Source organism: Danio rerio, chromosome 20 (assembly GCF_052040795.2).
Source record: "Danio rerio strain M-AB ecotype USA chromosome 20, GRCz13ab, whole genome shotgun sequence".
In the NCBI taxonomy this organism is placed as follows: domain Eukaryota; kingdom Metazoa; phylum Chordata; class Actinopteri; order Cypriniformes; family Danionidae; genus Danio; species Danio rerio.
Window position 1 is genome coordinate 8,203,879 of NC_141040.1, and position 20,699 is coordinate 8,224,577.

At 35.5% G+C, this 20,699-nt stretch overlaps 1 protein-coding gene across 4 annotated transcripts in view; it reads left to right on the forward strand.

Moving 5' to 3' along the window:
• Nucleotides 1-20,699, forward strand: part of prkaa2 (protein kinase, AMP-activated, alpha 2 catalytic subunit) — a 57,325-nt gene that overhangs the window by 667 nt on the left and 35,959 nt on the right. For all 4 annotated transcript variants that reach the window (XR_015518155.1, XR_015518154.1, XR_015518156.1 and 1 more), the window contains exons 2-3: nucleotides 10,248-10,389; nucleotides 19,366-19,459. Coding sequence is in view for 1 of the 4 variants with exons in the window: in XM_087298033.1 (XP_087154159.1) it covers nucleotides 10,248-10,389; nucleotides 19,366-19,459 (236 nt within the window). In the remaining 3 variants the exon portion in view is untranslated. The remainder of the gene's footprint in view (nucleotides 1-10,247; nucleotides 10,390-19,365; nucleotides 19,460-20,699) is intronic.

Below are 20,699 nucleotides of genomic sequence, written 5' to 3' on the forward strand. Positions count from 1 at the left end.
TGCCGTTCATATTGGGAATGACCTTTCGCACGGGTATACGTTAACCCTGTTTTTAAGCTTTGCTAAGCATCATTGCAGTAAAAAAATATATTAATCGACTCCAATCAATAACGATATACATTTTTCTTTGTTTGTGCACACATTACGTTTCCTGTATGTGCATTAATTTAAAAAAGGGATATGTTCTAATACTAAAATGCCTAGACTGCATTCTTGGCAGCATTTTTGGACACGGCTCATAGACCAGCATTCCCATTCATCTCAATGGCCCTTTCTTGGTTGCAACTTGCAAGAGACAAGATTCAGGAATTATATTCCAATTTGGCAAAAAATGGTGTTAGAAAGTGCAGTAAAGCAAACCTTTTATTAAGATTAATTATTATTTTTTTACCATAGGGATTTAAAAAATCTTTAAGCCAAGATCCAAACTAACCGACTACTTGGCAAAGCATTACAAAACTGTTTAAGCAAAGTAGGCTGTACGAAAATCAAACACAATGTAATGGTAAAATACTGCAAACTTTATGTAAATGTATTTTGATAATATTTGGGAGATCTGTTCATGTATGCCATCAGGGATGGGCAGTATTTATGATACAAGTATTTCAAACACATATTATAAATACAAAAAAGTATTTATGAAATGGGCTAATAAATTGTATTACAATAAGGGTTTTATGTTTTTGTAATTTTAAATAATGTAAAATTCTTTGTACAAAGTGTAGATCAGTGGTTCCCAACTTTTTTTTGCATAAGACCTCCTTTTTTCCCCAGAAAATACTGTGAAAATATTGTGAATATTGTAAGTTTGCAGTCAGGATGACATAAAAATGTTGTTTTCAAACAAACGGTATGTTTAATATTATGTCTAGATATGTTTATGCACAAATAGTAGCCTAATGTAAACAAAGGCCATTTGTAACTGAAAAACGTAAGCCTTAAAATTTTCCATATATATTCGTTTCCAATTTTATAAAAGTTTCTTGTCTGTAGCTGTCCTGACCCTCCTTTCATATTGGGTGTGTGTCAATTATTTTGCCTTGAGTTAAAAAAATGCTCTGAGCATGTTGCGGTATTGATGAGTCGAATGCAAATGTTTTATTATATTAGACAGCCTCATGCATTTGTTAGCAAGAACTTTGGCACAGATAATACACTGTGGCTGGGTCAGGGACTCTTTGCTTTGAGAAAATGAGATAAAACCATAATTCAGGTAACCATCTTAGTATTTTCTGCATTTCGTGTTTTCAGTATTGCTAGCGCTGCGACTCGAAATGTTTGGAGCTTCCTCACCAGGGCCCAATATATGCTTAGGTCATTACTATTAGCTGCTAAAGGCGAATCAGTGAGGCTGTGGAGGACGAATTACAAATTTGTCAATTTTTTTGGTCAGCCAGGGAATAAAATGAACTAAGGCAACATGATTGTAATGATTCTCCTGATTGTCCTCTGCTAAAAAATGTTAAAAATATGACTTGACCCCCCTCAGAGCTCGCTGAGGCCCCCTTGTGAGCTGGGACCCCCCTATTGGGAAGCGCTGGTCTAGATGAAATCTTAAAAATGTGGTTTCATATTGACGCTTTCTCAGTTATTTGCCTAAGCTTGGGATCAGAACAGAAAATGTATTTAAAAAGTGGTCAATGCTTGTAGTATGGATGGAAGTTATGCATCTTTGTCACACACAGGGCTTGACATCAACTTTTTCGTTCACCAGCCACTGTGGCTAGTAGATTTCCAACTTTACTAGCCACTTGCCATTTTCACTAACTTTTCTTGTTGGGAAAATATATTTTATATGCATAAATCTGACTTTATTATGCTAAAATGACTTTATTTAGATGTTGTGTTATGTCCACATGCCTTCGTATTCATTTAACTTCTTGTATGTATTATGTAATAGCTTGCTCTGTGTGCATGAGCAAATAGTTTGTCGCAATGCAATCAGTTTTTATTTCACAGGACTTTTCAGGGCTCAAAATTAAGGATTTACCAAATTTATCTCTGACCACACCAAATAAGCATTTCTTAGCCACAATGTTTTAATGTGTCAAAACAAGGAAAATAAAGCTGTATAGGTACACCTTTTAATTCAACAAAACTTTTCTTTAAAAAAAACAAACAAAAAAATTGTGGATGCTCGATCATCGCTGTTTGTCCAGTCTATTTCAAACGGAACCGATCGCACCAGTTGCACTTCCTGTAGTCCCCTAGGCAGGGTTGTGCGCAAGTAAACGGGAGCTTGCACACTTTTTAACAGTTGCACGCATCACATCACCTGCGCGTGCGAGTGATCATCCTCTCGTTCAGTATTTACCTTCTTTTTTGCTGTTTTGCTCGCGTGATGACCGTTTTTGTCATTCGTGCTCCTTCTCGATTCTAAGATCACATTTGCTCTAATATTGGACCATGCTTATTGAGGAACCCTGCTTTTAAAAAAACTACAATTTAAAAATGATTTCCAACCAGCCAAAGTGGCTAGTGGAGGTGTCTGTCTAACCCGCCACTGCTGAAATCTACCCGCATTTGGCGGGTTAACGGGTATTAATGTAAAGTCCTGATCACAAATATGTGGAGCCTTCGGCACATAATCATTCTCATTCTCAGTGCTCCAAGTGGAAATTCAGACAAACTTTAGAATAATAAAAACTAAAATATGCTGACCTAAAGATGTTGTACTGTTGTTCACCAAGGGGGTGACTAATTAAGACTCTTCCAGTTAAAAGAACTGAAAGAATCTTGGGGGAATGAGAAAACTGCACATACAATAGTAGTTTTGGATGAATTACTGATGTAAATGCCAAGAAAATAAGACAAACAACATTAAAATAAGCCCTACAGTGGCTGACGTAAACTTGCTCAGAAAAAAGCAGTTGTTATTAAACATAGTTTACTTCCCTAAGTCAGTCTAATGGTGAAGGGATTGATCGAATATGCCTATTGATAGAAGGTTTGCGAAGAAATGTTATACTCCCATGTAAAAGTATTTTGTAGTATTTACAAAATACAGAGTTAGGGATAAAAATAAAAAAGTAGGACTGCCCGATGGCCCGGGGCCAGCATGAGAGATGCTCGTGACAGTAGGCAGAATCGTCATAGCCTGATCGGGCAGTGCTGCCTTGTCACAAAATTTTTGACGACAACATGACCGCAACATCAAATTATGAGGCTAAAAGAAAACGTCTGTTTCTAACATTGAGAAAACATTTAAATTGGTACTACACAACAAAATAATGAAGTAATGTTTTGCATAGTTTGCCGTCAATTTTAAGTCGGCCACCTTTTGTTTTGCAATAAAATACCTGCAGATTTTTCATACCGCTATATGTTACTGCTAAATATTTGATAAACATTTTTCAAATATTAAAATTCTATATTCACAAATATTATTTTGTGACACATTATTTAAAGTATGGGGCTAATAAAAAGCAATTAACTTTTTTATCTTTGGTGGGGTCAGTGAAAATTTTGGCAGGGCAAATACAAATCTGAATCACTGGTTTAATCAGAATTCTTTGCGTTGAACCCTGCAGTATTTTATTTTGATTCTTGTTGTGGCTGCTGTATTTTGGCATTCCTGCTATCCTTTATTCCTGTAATCGAGAAACTGTGTTTTTAAGCCTTTAAATGCTCCCTTCTTGGTTCCTCTTATCTGATTGGATGTTGTGAGCACGTTATTTTTTTTGTAACAACCTGTACAGCGAAGAGACAGCAACATGATGGCAACATCAAGTGATGATGATAAAAGAAAAACATTTGTTTCTAACGTCTTGGAAGCAGACATTTATGAGGGTACACCACGACCAAAAAAAATGAAGTGATGTACAGTTGGCCGTCAGTTTGGCAGGTCAGCCATCTTTTGTTTTGCAATAAAATACCTGCACATTTTGCTACTTTTGTTTGCAAAACACTTTGAATTTTGCTCATTATACATTTATTAATTTTTTTTAAATATTTAAATTCTAGATTTACAAACATTTTCACAAATTCTTTTTTTGAGGCTAAGAAATAGCTTATATATATATAACTTTTTTTTTGTAGGGCCAGTGAAAATATTAGCAGGGCAGGTAAAAATTTGAACCACTGGTCCGATCGGGCCAGTAAAAAAAATCCTTAGCGTTGAACCCTGCTACTGTTATTACTGTACAATAACTATTATGGTTATTAAAGATTATTATTTAAAAAAAGACAGTAATGCAGTCAATAAAGAATGTAGGAATGGATGTTGTATTGTATATAGTTCTGCAATAGTTATGTAGTGATGTAAGTATTATATAATAATACTGTATTTAAACATGCCTTTCCAAAGTTGTTTAGTTTTAAATAATCAAATTGTGGTTCTATTTAAATGTATGCTTCTGTTGTTAAGTTAGCTCACAAGCTAACCAGTTAGCCTGCTAATTTTACCTCAGCTCAGGGATGTTCAATCCTCCTCCTGTGGGTGAACCTCCTGTACAAGTCAGCTCCATCTTGCCTTGTGTGTAAGTTAGTAATCCTGAAGACCTTGTTTAGCATGTTCAAGTGTATTTAAGTAGGATTGGAGTTAAACTCTGCAGAACACATGGCCTTTAGCCGCAGGATTCTTCAACAGATTTAGCCATATATATTTAAACGTAGATGGCATGACACATTCAACTGCTATAGATACATTGATGCCATAGATTATAATATTATTAAGAGAAGGTTCTGTGGCTTTGGCATTGGAGGTATAAGAGCGCACTTGTGTCATGTGTGCCTTAAATTCCAGTAACATTTCAAAAACAGTCACTTAGGAAAACAGGAAACCAAAATTTATATATATATATATATATATATATATATATATATATATATATATATATATATATATATATATATATATATATATATATATATATACTTTTAAATTAATGCTTAAAGAACAAAGTACAGAAAAATACAAAAGAAAAAAAGGGAAAAAGGGCCAGGGGTGTGCAAAACAAAATATAAGTCAGACAAATAAATATATTTGTTAGTATGCATACTAAGAAAGGGTAGGGGCCTTGTGAGATTACCTGATCTTGACAGTTTAAAGTAAAAAAAAAAAATTGTGTTTAATGGCTTTTTTTATTAGTGCTTTGCTTTATATTGTTCATATAAAGTTCTAATTTTTTTTTAGTATTTGGCTAATAAATTTGCATTTAAATATGGTACTTTGTAAATATTATCAAAATATTAAAGAAAACAGAAATGAATGAGAACACTGTGTCCTGTCTTTTGCAAAACTGTCTCTGAGTTATCTCTAATAAACCAAAAGTTATAAAAAAACAAACTTTATTAGCAAACACACTTTAAGAAACATTCGTAAATCAAGTTTTCCATGTATTTATTCTATTTAATTGCATTATGGTGACCTCCAGCAAACGTTTGATGTTGAAAAGTTTGACTTTTATTGACATTTGTAATAGTTTGAAGTGGTATGTTGTCTTGGCTGGTTTGATAAAGTATGCTTTTCTCTATACTCACAGCTCATACTATTTCTTATATAATATATGGTTTATACTAATAAAATGGCATTGTTAAATTGCTCAGTTGAATTTTTCAACATCAAAAGTCGACAGAGCAATTAATTGCCACCAATTCACAGCCCTAAATAAACAGAAAAAAACAACAACTTACGAATCACGAAAATGCAGACTGTTAATTAACACATATACAGTTGTAGTCAGAATTATTAGCCCCCCTTTGACTTTTTTTTCTTCTTTTTAAATATTTCCCAAATGATGTTTAACAGAAAGGACATTTTCACAGTATGTCTGATAATAATTTTTCTTCTAGAGAAAGTCTTACTTGTTTTATTTCGGCTTGAATAAAAGCAGTTTTTAATATTTTTAAACACCATTTTAGGGACAAAATTATTAGCCCCTTTAGCTATATTTTTTCTTGATAATTTACAGAACAAACCCCTGTTATACAATAACTTGCATAAACCCTAATCTGACTAGTTAACCTAATTAACCTAGTTAAACCTTTAAATGTCACTTTAAGCTGTATAGAAGTGTCTTGAAAAATATCTAGTTAAATATTATTTACTGTCATCATGGCAAAGATAAAATAAATCAGTTATCAGAAATGAGTTATTAAAACTTATGTTTAGAAATGTGTTAAATGTTCTCTATGTTAAACAGAAATTGGGGAAAAAATAAACAAGTGGTCTAATAATAGAATATATGCCGAGCTAGTGTTCTTCCCACGCTGATAAACTTCTGGTGACCTCTAATTGTCAGTTTTTCCCATTTTATATGATTCCTTTTACAGCATCAATGTTGTAATGTAATTAAAATACAATCAGTTAAACAGACTTTGGCATTCATTTAGTTGCTCAAGCGTAAAACGAGACAAAAAGCTGTTTACTCGCACGCACTGGTCAAAATCAGCAGGTTAGCGCAGAAGCTCCATTGAATATGCTGGGGTAAAATAAATGCTCATATTATAAAGACATGGCGGGGGGAATGTAATCAATCAATCAATCAATCAATCAATCTATCTATCTATCTATCTATCTATCTATCTATCTATCTATCTATCTATCTATCTATCTATCTATCTATCTATCTATCTATCTATCTATCTATCTATCTATCTATCTATCTATCTATCTATTTATCTATCTATCTATATATATATATATATAACAGTATTATAAGCTAAGCAGAAAAATGGAAGTTAGAACCTATTTAAGGATTAGCTTCTGTCTAGTTGAGCAACTTGCTTTTTAATTTTGGAGACACATCTAACATTAACAAAAATGTTTGAACAGATTGCCTTCATCAATGACAAGCAGAGCGAATGACCTTGGGTAGAGCCTAAAGAGATGTATCAAGGCAAGAAATCTAACAGCCTTGTTAGGTCCCACATGAGATCTCATGACTGGGCTATAAGCACATTCATGTGATGTGACTTTTCAGAGAAATGCTTGCGAGCCAACCGATAATCCACCTTAATCCTCAAAACACTGACATAAACGGTTTAATTTCTGTCAAAGGAGCAAAAGCTTCACAACACTGCTGTGCTTAATGAATTTAGCTTAAACAGTCTCCAGCCTATACTAGGGTGTCAAACTATCCTGAGGGGTAGCACATTTGTTTGCTAGTGACTTTAAATAGAGGCTTTGCTCTTGGTGCAGCTCTGCAGACCTTTCATCCATGTAGTTCAGAGTAAATGTTTTTATAGTAGTCATTGATGCATATTATATGTACTTACTATAGTAATAACAATAAATTGTGCATAATTACACACAATAACCCTAAACCTAACCTTGTAGTAATGTATGTTGCATGTAAATAGCAAGGTTTAAGTACTTTGTGCTAGATGTAAATAACAAGTTTTAAGTCTTAAGCCTCTTTTTATAAATGTAATAGTATTTTATATTTTTATGTTACATTTTTTATTTCAAATAAATGTTGTTAATTTAAATGTTGTTCAAAGAACCCAGAAAAAAATACAGTACTCTGTAAAAAACTTATCATCCTATAATAATAATAATAATAATAGTAGCAGTAGTAGTTGTAGTAATAATTAAAAAATAATAATAATAAATGTAGCTGCAAGCAGCAATTATCGGGGCCAAGCAGCCCAGCAGCCAGATTATAAACAAGCATGGCAACAGGCTACAGAGCAACTGGAAAATTTCTAGAACTTTTTGGCAGCATGTTCTGATCCAAATTTGGTGGAAAATGTCAAATTAATTCAAGATGGTGGAACGGAAGTTGTGTAAATTAGTGAATAAATATAGTATAATTTTTAAAATATAAGTATAATTTCTATTGATAGAATTTAATTGTTTGTCAATTTTATCTAGAGGGTGGTTCAAACTGACGTAGTTTGGTCAATGTCGAGTCTAGATCACATTAAGTTTGGTTTTAAGATATTTTCGATGTAGATGTTGTAGTAGTATGACTAGTAGTAGTGGTAAATGTTGGTGTAGTAGTATCAGTTGTAGTAGATGTTGTAGTAGTATCAATAGTAGTAGTCGTCGTTGTAGTATTAGTTATACTTGACGTTGTAGTAGTATTCGAAGTAGTAGTCGTTGTTGTGGCTGTAGTAGCTGCTGTAGTGTTTATAACATTAGTAATTTTCTGTAGTAGTAGTAACTACTACTACAGAAAATTACTAATGTAATACTATAGTACTTGTAATTATCAGTATTATTATTGTTGTTGTCAGTCATTTTCCCGGTTGTAGCTCCTGTCATCTGAAGGCAGAAGGCATTGATTGAGTGATCGACAACTGATATTTACCAATCATTCACGTTCAGTTCTAGAGCAGTGGGCCAATAAGAAGAGCACAAAGGTGGGGCAAGCATTGTGGGCTTTTTTTACTTCAGCAAGTTCACATTACAACTGTTTTAATCTGTTCCTGAGTGCTGCGTTTGGCGTTTTTAGGTGCAAAGATGCATTCTGCATAAATGTCTCCTAAATCCGCGCACGCTGTGAGGATTTGCAGTGAAAACAGTGAAAATATATGCACTCACCCAAATGCTTCCAAATATATTTTAAGGTCGCATAGATAAAATTCTGGGCACATATGCGACCAAAACGGTCGAGCCCTAGCATCTTTACTTGTTATTATTTCCTCATAATAATAATAAAATAAGAAAGTTATTAATCACAATACAAATTACAGTGAACTCCAAGCGAAGTGTCCTCCACCAGCTGTGGGAAAAGCCATTGGAACGACACAGATTACCGCCTATTCATGCCAGAGTCCCGCGGAAAAAAAAGATTGACAGGTGGTAATTAGTGTGTAACTTTATTGGTTTGGTTATGGTTAAAGCAAAGACCATGTGAGTCAGGTAGTGTAAACAGTAGGCTACAATTAATTAATTCATTATGAATTAACTGCTATTTATCAATGACCCTCCATCTGCCTTCTTCCCTCCCCCCCAACCCTCCCATCCGCCTCTCCTATGAAAACAATGGCTTCGTCCATAGCAATGTTTCACATTAGACACCGTACAATGCACATCGCCCAACCCTACGATGAGGAGTTTGAAAAAATAAGTTTTCAACTTTACTTAAAGCTAGATGGCAGAAAGGATCTTCAGTTAATCAAGACATAATTGGTATTGATGTTGTCAGGACAACCCAAGGAATGTATCAAGACAAGTTTCATAACAATAGGCAAAATTAGTCAAAAGTTATTAGGATTTTTAGAAATATCATTATAACATTTGGCCAAAAGGTGGCAGTGTGACGAAACTGAGCACCTTCAGGGCACAGTCTCAAAGACCAGCCTAATCTCACGAGAAAACGTAAGTATTTTACGTTTTGGCAGTTTAGTGGCTAATTTCAGTTCAGTCGTAAGAAAATGTACGATTTTAAAAAGGAGGCATGGCACCTAACCCCACCCCTAAACCCAACCGTCATTGGGGGATACGCAAATTGTACTTAAATGTACGAATTAGATCGTACGAATTTTTCCGAATTAGCCACTAAATGAAAAAGTTATGAATTGCCGTGGGATTGTGTTGCAAAGGCACATACCACCGACTTTCATAACAATTAGCCAATGCATCCATAAAATATAACAATTTCTGACATAATTCAATATGGCGACCCCTGATTAATAAAGGGATTAAGCCGAAAAAAAAAGGATGAATGAATAACAATAATAAAAGTAATGTTATAGCTGCAATATTTTTTTAACTGTATTTTATCAATGAAATAAGAGTGCTTCCAGAGAAAAATGAATGCAGGTCAGAATGTATTTACAGTCTTTACAAAAAAAAAAAAAAAAAAAAAAAAACATCAAGAGAAGAAAGACACAATACAAGATTATGAAAGATCTTAAGTATGTGGACAAGTCTTTTAACATTGTGTTGAAATATGTTATCTCGGTTGTTATAATAACATTCGCAGGACTGATAATATATCTAAGCGAACAAATTTGTGTATATGTTTTCATAATATCTGCTCGAAGGTGAGCAGTATCCAATACTATGTAAGCAATTGTCTTAGGCTAGTGGATAGTGTCCAAACTCAGAGTAGATCAGGTTTTGTTTGTTTGAATGGAAAGCTCAGACCTGAAATGAAAATCTCCTCTGTTTCTTTGTTTTCTTAGAAGGTTTGTGTTGGAGGTCGCCAGCCTGCTGCACCAGTGCTTGCTTTCTTTGGAATAAAAAAAAAATCTTTCATCAGCTGTGTTTACGATATCGAACTGCTGGTGATGGTGTTTCAGCTGAGTCTTCATTGATATGTGTGTGTGTGTGTGTGTGTGTGTTTGGTTAACAGTTGGAGAGCATCAGCTAACTGGCCATAAAGTTGCTGTGAAGATCCTCAACAGACAGAAGATCCGAAGTCTCGATGTTGTGGGCAAAATCAAACGAGAGATTCAGAACCTTAAGCTCTTCAGACATCCACACATCATCAAGCTGTGAGTGAAACGCTCATTAAAACACATCCACATTTACTGAGAATCATTTCAAAGTGGAGATCATTTTTGTTAAATAAAAACACTTCAACAAGTTTGACTGCAGTTTCTAGCTAAAATGAAGGCTATGGTGCAGTATGACATCAACAGCGTTTGCTCCTTTTTACACTAAGGATATATAAAGTACAAGGACATATTACTGACAAATAAAAAATAGTATTTCTCATGCAGTTCTTTGCACAAGAACAAGTATAAACCACAAAACATTTTGTGATGAGACAAGCTTAAGCCTGGTGAAGCACGATTCTACAAAAGTGTTAAAAGCATTATAAAATCAAGATAAAACTATGTATCGTTGCAACCCGGGCTCATTGTAGAAACGTAGCCCCGCGGACGTTTCTGCGGACCATGAGATACGTCCCGAGAGATACGTATTCGAGCGTTTTTTGATTTCGCGTATCCGTTAGAGGCCGCTGTGCGCGATTTTTCGCATCTCGGGCGCCGCTCGGGAGCGAGCACCGTTCGCGCCCACGCCGTTCTCGCGCGAAAAGCGGCCGGATCGGCCGCCCCTCCTCTTCCTCCTTCTCCTCCTCCTTCCCTAAACCCGAGCGACGGTTTGCAAAAGCCTTCCAGAAAAAAAAAGCAAACGTCTTCGATTTCGACAGCGTTTTCGGATCCCGCTGCGTTCTCGCCGTTATTTTTCAAATTCCGTTTTTCATCTTACATGATTTCTGGAACCGCTGTTCCCCGGACTCGATCCCGGTCGTCGTCCCCACGGCCGGCTCCTCCTCCTCCGTCCGCCGACGCAATGCTGTGAGCCAAGCGGACAAACTGGTTGCACTGGGAAAGCCCTCCACTCAGAGGCGAGCTGTCGGCCGACGAGTGCGAAGAGGAGGAGCGGAGCGGCGCCACACCGCCCCGCAGCGTTCGCTCGAAAAAAAAAATAAACGTGACCGTTCGTACCTTTGGCCACGTAAATCGCGGTCTCCAGAAACGTCCATGGGGCTACGTTTCCAGAATGAGTTTGGGTTGTATTAATGTGTCTTTTTAGAAAACCCTTGCTTAGTCAGCGACAATAGCCTAGTAGTTAAGTGAAATTGAGATTGGATCTAAACAGGATTGCCCCCTACAGGACAAGGTTATTATAGTTAACGAAAACGAACGAGAAAATGAAAATAAGAATTTTGAATAATTTTCCTTAGCTGAAATAAAAATAAAAACAAGAGTTTAAAAAAAAAACTAGAACTAACTGAAACTATATTGTGTACATACAAAACTAACTGAAACAAACTACAATTATAGCTAAAACATCCTTCATTTTGGTCTATGTAAATGTATTTAATACATAATACATATAAGTACTACTGTATGCCTTTTGGAAGAAAATCTATTTACTCCTCGCTGCCAGGTGTTTGTCTCGTACGGCACCTCAGAGTTTGTAATCCTAATGCCACTGGCCAGATCAAGATGGTCCTCCTCCAGTCAATCCTCACTGTTGGTCCTGCAACAAAAACTACGGCTGGACATGACTGCCGTATTAAATATTAAATATGTTTATTTCTGTATTAGTCGTTGCGATCTTGAACTAATCATTTTTTAACCAGATCTTCTTCATTTTTTAACCAGTGCACCTGTTGAGGTAGTTCATCAAATCAAAATGAATAATTTTACTTTTTAAAACTAGTTACTTTTTAAAATGCCTAATATCCCCCTCTGACTATATATATATATATATATATATATATATATATATATATATATATATATATATATATATATATATATATATATGTGTGTTATTCTGTTATTAGCACAGCACACTAAGATAAGATTTGAGAATCAGTGAACCAATAATACTATGCATGCGTGGTTTAGTCAACCGAACACAAACAGTACATGACAGGCTGCTGTGACTGAACTAAACCCAGTACAATACTGCAGTAAGGGTAAACCGAGGGCTTAAATGAGAGGTTTAAGTTTACGTACAATACGATTATTATGCCTCTGAAAAGGCTCAGATGAATAGTAGTTATAGAATAGTATTTAAGGAAAACGTCAAACACACTGCTTCATTGTGTGACATGGGAAAATCAACAAGCCAGAATCAACAATAAACAGCCAGATTACATTTTGCTAAATTACACTGGGGAAAAGACAAATGTTTGGAGACATGTCCTGTGGTCTGATGGAAATAAGATTGAACTGTTTGGCCATAATGACCAGTGTTACATTTGGAGGACAAAGGGGAAAGCTTACAAGCCTAGGTACACCATCCCAACTGTGAAGCATGGGGACGGCAGCATCATGTTGTAGGGCTGTTTTGCTGCAGGAGGTCCACTTCACAACATAGATGGCCTCATGAAGAAAGAACATTATGCATATACTGAAGCAACATCTCAATACATCAGCCAGGAAATTAAAACGTGGCAACAAATGGGTCTTCCAAACAGACCATGACCCTAAGCATAAATTAATTCAAATGTGCTTTACGGACAACAGAGTGAATATTTTGGAGTGGCCATCCCAAAGCCCTGACTCAATCCTATAGAAAATATGTGGGCAGAGTTTAAAAAGCTTGTGGGAGCAAGACAGCCAACAAATCTAACAGCAATTATAATAGTTGCAACAATTCTGTCAGGAGCAATGGGGCAAAATTCCTTCAATCTATTGTGAAAAACTTGTGGAAGGATACCCAAAACAACACAAGGAAATGTATGTAAACTTTTGACTGTCTAGAAATTAATACATTTTCAAATATAAATTCTCTCATTATTCTGCCATTTAGCAGATGTAAATCATTTAGGTAATCCTAACAGACCTAAAATAGTAAACGTTTAGTTTGATTTACCATCAGACATTTTTTTTTAAATGGTATGTTCCCTTTTTTTAATGTAAACTTCTGGTTTCAACTGTATATTTGCTGAACAAACCCTGGCGGATTCTTAATTCCAAGCACTCAATTAACAGACTTGCCAAGTTACCAAGTCAGTAGACCCTGAAAACAGAGAACGTGTCCTGTGAGAAATGAGATGTTGCGTTCTTCCTGATGGTCACGTGGCCATAACACATTTTTAACAAAAATGTTTTTTAAACATTGCAGCTTTCATACAATGATCTCTTTTTCAATAATTAAATATATTGCTGTGGGAACGCTGTGCTTCCCACATCCTTTATTCATCCACAATAAGTTCTGGGACTTCTACAGCAAGTACTGCGCTTAAGTATGCATTGACGCATCCTTGATATCAAGAAAGCATCTGGGTTTGTTCACGAATCTTCCATTTTTGTGGTCCTAATTATTGGAACTAACCTTATGGTGGTTGATGATACACGAGAACACGAGGACGCAAGATCAAGTATGAACATATTTTGAAAAACAACCCCTAGGTAACATGTGATTACTTAGTAAGTCAGTTGTGAATATTTCAGATTCACATTAATGTTAACAGCGGCCTTTAGTGGTCTTCTGAAATGTGTAATAAAACTTATAATTTGCAAAAAACGTAGTCTGATGCTGGGCGACACGGTGGTGCAGTGGGTAGCACGTTCGCCTCACAGCAAGAAAGTCTCTGATTTGAGCCTCGATTGAGTCAGTTGGTATTGTTGAGTGGAGTTTGCATATTCTCCCTGTGTTCCTGTGGGTTTCCTCCGGGTGCTCTGGTTTCCCCCAAAAGTCCGAAGACATGTGGTATAGGTGAATTGGATAGGCTAAAATGTCTGTAATGTATGTGTGTGAATGTTTTCCAGTGATAGATTGCGGCTGGAAGGGCATCCGCTGCGTAAAACAGGTGCTGGATAAGTTGGCGGTTCATTCCGCTGTGGCGACCCTGGATTAATAAAGGGACTAAGCCCAAAAGAAAATGAATGAAGTTTTGTTTCCAGTGAGCCTGAGGTTACTTTTAGTCATTTTAGAATAACTTAAAATTGGGCCAAGCAGTGATCAAAATTTAGGAAATTGTAGGGCATTCTCTAATTTCAATTCCAACTGTATGTGTGTGCATATTTTAGCTGATTATCCACCATGATTGGAAGCAAAATTATTATTATTTTACTCTGGGTTAACTGAATACTTAAGCTTCTTATAGATTTTAAGACGCTTTATTCCTTTGAGCTGCTTTTTTGGGGGGAGATTTTAATATGGTGCTCTGAAAACTTTAGGAGTATTACAAGGATCATTACACACATTGACACCGTACTCGACGTGTGTCAGCTTTTGAGAGCTTTGACTTTGCTAATAAAAAAAAGCATTTGACAACTTAATTTTGTGGGCAAATACTTCAAATACATCTGATGTGATTGATGGTGACGGGACAGATGTTTTGTGGTTTGATGATTGATTTTAATGAGCCCTGCTGAAAAGACCAGCTTTGATCTGCATATATTTCCATGCTGGTCTAGTTTAGTGACTGCTGAACGCTGGTTTAGCAATTATGTTCTCCAGCAGAGCCTAGAGACTTGGATCAAAACAAACACAGATTGAAATTAAGCTGCTAAAACGACTGAAATCAATCTGGTGTTATTAGGATTAACACATTACTGGTCAAAAGTTTGGAATAATAATAAGCCTGCCTTTATTTTATATACAGCTGAAGTCAGAATTATGAGCCCCCCTTTTAATTTTTTTCTCTACAATTTCCCAAATGGTATAATAAAGCGATGACATTTTCAAATTATGTCTGATAATATTTTTTCATCTTATTTGTTTTATTTCGGCTAGACTAACAGCTTTTTAATTTTTAAAACCATTTTAAGTTCAACATTATTACCCTCTTTAAGCTATATTTATTTTGATAGTCTACAGAACAAATCAACGTTATACAATGACTTGCCTAATTACCCTAACCTGCATAGTTAACCTAATTAACCTAGTTAAGCCTTTAAATATCACTTTAAGCTGTATAGAGGTGTCTTGAAAATATGTAGTCATATATTATTTACTGTCATCATGGGAAAGATAAAATTAATAAGTTATTAGAAATGAGTTATTAAAACCAACCCAAGCTCATTCTGGAAACATAGCCCCGCGGACGTTTCTGGAGACCGCGATTTACGTGGCCGGAGGTACGTAAGGCCGCGTTTAGTTTTTTTCGAGCGAATGCTGCGGGGCGGTGTGGCGCCGCTCCACCCCTCCTCTTCGCGCTCGCCGGCCGAGGGCTTTCCCGATGCAACCAGTTTGTCCGCTTAGCTCACAGCATTGCGTCGGCGGAGCAGAGGCCCCGGAGGACGAGGAGGAGAAGCCGGCCGCGGGGACGATGACCGGGATCGAGTCCGGGGAACAGCGGTTCCGGAAATCAGGTAAGACGGAAAACGGAATCCGAAAAATAAGGGCAAGAACGCGGCGGGATCCAAAAACGTGGTCGAAATCGAAGACGAGGGCTTTTGCTTTTTTTTTTTATTTCTGGACGGCTTTTGCGAACCGTCGCTCGGGTTTAGGGAAGGAGGAGGAGGAAGAGAAGGGCGGCCTAGTCTTCTGATCCGGCGGCTTTTCGCGCGAGAACGGCGCGGACGCGAACGGCGCGCGCTCCCGAGAGGCACCCGAGACGCGAAAAAGCGTGCACAGCGGCCTCTTGCGGATCCTTGAAAACAAAAACCACTCGAATACGTACCTCCTGGGATGTAAATCCCGGTCCGCAGAAACGTCCGCGGGGCTACGTTTCCACAATGAGCCCGGGTTGATTAAAACTATTATGTTGAGAAATATGTTGAAAAAATCTCTCCGTTAAACAGAAATTGGGGAAAAAATAAACAGGAGGCAAATAATTCAGGGGGGCTATTAATTCTGACTTTAACTGTATATACGAATCTGCTGAGTAAATTGTTGTGTTTTATTGTGTTTGTATTTAAAAAATTATACCAGGAATACTTTTATTATTGTCCATTTTGAACCCCTCTGAGTAACACAGGCCTTGTATTCGTTCTTGTATGCTGTTTGACAGACTGTCAGTCTCTATAAGGGCTCTTCTGTTGAATATAAACAGGGCCAACAAAACACAGCAGGCTGCCAACAGGTGTCCCTGAACAAATGATCAACAGTTCTGAGCTTCATCAACATTTCTGCTTCTGAGAACTGTAACTGTAGCTTATTGTAAAACCCTGATGCTCATCTGTTTTGTCATCCAAAGACAAAACACGTACAGGAATGAAAACTATCTCATCATTTATTCTCCCTCATGTGGTTTATGAGATTTTTATTTTATTACACACAAATTAATATATATTGAAAAATGCTGGTCGCTGGCACCGATTCACCTCCATAGTTGGAAAGGAATACTTTGATAGCCAATAGATTGTAGCAACCAGCAATCTTCGGAATATCAGCTTTTAAGTCCAACAGAAGAATCTCAAATAGGTTTTGAACAAGTGTAGGGTGAATAAATGAGAAGGCTCTGGCTGCAGAGTTGCACTTGCATCTTCAGGCCTTCGCTCTCGAGCTTGCATGCTCAGGCACCCACACATCCTATGCAATTGTTACGTCACTTGAAAGCAACACAAATAAACCAAAAGTAAGCTTCCAGTTCGTTTCAACAGTGACGACTTTGTCAAATAATTCTAAGTACTTAAGTTGTACACCATGACAGACCCCCCCACCCCCGGAAAAGCAGTTAGTATATTAATCATGTAATTCTATGCTTTGATGTAAATTCACCAAAGCAGGCTACTATTAACATTCATACCAGCAAAGCTTATTAGCAAAGCTTATTACATATTTATATCAACTATCAGGTCTAAATAGAAACAAGGTATTCTTCCACAGTTCTAAATAAAATAAAAAATAATAATAATAATAAAAAAAAAAAACACCAGGCAAATTTGAATTTTAGTTTTTATTTTAAACTTTTTAATGAGTTGTGGTATTATAACTAAAAGATACACATTATGGACTTACAGCAGTGATTCTTGAACGACTTGGGAAAACTATTCTTCATTACTATTCTTGATGAGGCAGCACGTCTGCGCAGGAGTGCATCTATATGAAATCACAGTTGAAGCGCAGCTTCAACAGTCTCTACATGATCCCAGCCCAGTGTTATAGGTCCTCCAAACATAATGTCGAGATCGACTAAATAAGGGAACGTCTCAACTCACTTAACGGAAGGAAGCAACACAGATGATGTGTAACATTACTTCAGAGCTGTTGTAAGGCAAGCATTCGTGGTTCGTTACGATCTGTTTATGTAACAAATCGTTTACGTGGCGCCTGTCGCCGTATGTTGCTAGAAACTACAGTGAAACACTGAAAAAAGGCACTTGAGTAAGGGTGACAGACAAGAAATCCGTTAAATCAGAGATTTTTCTGCCTCAGGGATACCCTTAAGTTACATTACCGAAGGTTTACCGACTTTCATGCAAGCGGCCACAGGTGGCGATTGTAAATGACATCATTCACAGAGGAACCGTGGTTGCCTGAGCGTGCAAGTCTGAGCGTTGAAGCATGGACAAAGCAACTGGGGTTAAAAGATCTGTTCAGCTCTTTGTGATCTATCAAGAATTAGTTTTAAGTTTAAAAGGTTTCTAAAACAGTGCATGTTTGTAATAAAGACAGTAAAAATCTCGTGTGGGTAAACTTTGTAACAACATTGTGTTTGAATCATCATTGCAGAAAGGCTTGAATTAACTCCACAACAAATGCATCAAATTGGTGGGCAGGGAGAACTAGCTTATTTGCATTAAAGGCACAGGCAACAAAAACAACTACAATGTGTCCAGGGCTAAACATACCAATGTTCTGAAAGGTAAATAATCTGGTGGGCAAAGTGAGATGAAACTTTACAGACACATTCTGGAGACACAAAAAAAACTTATCTTAAATAAAGGGTTAAAATAGGTGCTCCTTAAAATAAAATAAGTTTATTTGAAAAAATAATAAATAAAAAGTTTATTTGTTTATTATTTTCTAACAAATTATTTTCTAACAAAGGATATTGGAACAAATATGAATAAAAATACAATTATTTAATTATAATCATATAAATTTAAACTTGTTTTAATAAAGAACTATTAATAGAGAATAATAAAGAATTATATTATATTATGTTATATTATATTATATTATATTATATTATATTATATTATATATATTATATTATATTTTATTATATTATATTATATTATATTATATTATATTATATTATATTGTATTATATTATTTTATATTATATTATATTATATTATATTATATTATATTATATTATAATATATTATATTATATTATATTATATTATATTATATTATATTATAATATATTATATTATTCATTCATTCATTCATTCATTTTCTTTTCGGCTTAGTCTCTTTATAATCTGGGATGGCCAAAGCGGAACTAACAGCCAACTTATCCAGCATATGTTTTACGCAACGGATACCCTTCCAGCCGCAACCCATGACTGGGAAACATCTATACACACTCTTTCGCACACATACATGCACTATGGGCAATTTAGCCCTACCCAATTCACCTGTACCGCATGTCTTTGGACTGTGGGGTAAACTGGAGCACCAGGAGGAAACTCACGCAAACGCAGGGAGAACATGCAAACTCCACACAATAACTTAAGCTTACTCAGCTGAGGCTCGAACCAGCGACCTTTTTGCTGTGAGGCAACAGCACTGCCTACTGCGCTGATTTTATTATATTATATTGTCTTATATTATATTATTTTATATTATATTATATTATATTATATTATATTATATTATATTATATTATATTATATTATATTATATTATAATATTGTATTATATTATATTACATTATATTATATCATATTATATAACACTATATTATGTTATATTATATTATATTATATTTTATTTTATTATGTTATGTTATGTTATGTTATGTTATGTTATGTTATGTTATATTATATTATATTATATTATATTATATTATATTATATTAAATTAAAACATACTTCTTACTGAGTTGTGTGTTTTTGTATGCTTAAAGCATTAGTATTGAAGCGGTTTGTTTTTTTGCAGGTATCAGGTGATCAGCACTCCCACAGACTTTTTCATGGTCATGGAGTACGTGTCCGGAGGCGAACTCTTTGATTATATTTGCAAGCACGGGAGGGTAAGAATCATCTTTTAAGACCCTACCAGCACTTACAATCATATAAATGCGATTGACTTTCTCATGCCGTTTCTGATTTGTCTCTGGAAATCAACCTAATGTCACAATCAATGAGATATTCAGCATATTCTATAAGAGGAACATGACTTTTGCATTACTCTGTCTTGTAATAACATTATAGACTTGTTTTTGTGGCTCTGGTCTGGATTTGAGCTTGGGTAAACCACAGCGATCCAGTGAAGTTGTAATGGCAAGGGCCAGGGTCTGTCTTTGTGCTAATATAGGCTGCCCACAATAGCGCTGGCAGACGGTTCATGTTGCAGGACATGTTTAGTTTAAACGCACAAACACACAGCTGACTGCGGTGACATTCGATCACAGGCGTTCTATTTTTAGTATCTTTAATTTATCTGCAACTTTAACAATTTTGATCGTAAGTGTCTGTAAGTGTTATTATTGATATTATTTATCAACATTTGAGCATCATTATATGTATTGAAAGCATTTGTAAACATGATTATACATTTGTACAATGATTTATAAGTAATACACATTACTGTAAAAATAGTGTAATAATTATTACAGATTTAGTAATGCCATTAATAAAAATCTATAAATAAATCCAAACAATTTTACTAGAATACTAGAAACTATATTGATTATAATGATGATTGAAATCAGGGTCTCCGAGGGGTCTTAAAACATCTTAAAAGGTCTTGAATATCAAAAATTTAAGTTTTAGTTCTTAAAAAGTCTTAAATTTGCGAAAATATTGTGTTGTAGGTCTTGAATAATTTTTAATAGGTCTTAATTTTTCTATGTCCATGTGAAGTTACCCAGTCGAGCAGACCCATTCAATCACCTGCAATACATCTCAATAAAACTTTTAACAAAAGTTTATTTATTAGCTCTGTGGTCTTATTATCTTCTTTAGAATAAAATTTATGTTTTATAGTTTTTGCTTACAAAGATGTCTTAGCGTTAAGCCCCTTTGTGAGTCTGAAATTTCATTAAAAAGGCTTTAAAAAGTCTTAAATTTGAAACCTGCAGAAACTGTGAAAAATGTGTGTGCTTTATTTAATTTAGAGAATTTCTGAAGTTTTTAGGTTTTAGGTTTTAGGTTCTTAAGTTTTTTAGGTTTTGTTTTCAGTGCATTGTCACCAAGCTTTTTCTATTACAGTAAATATTCCATTGGAACAAAGGGTATTGGAATAAATATGAATAAAATTAAGATCATTAA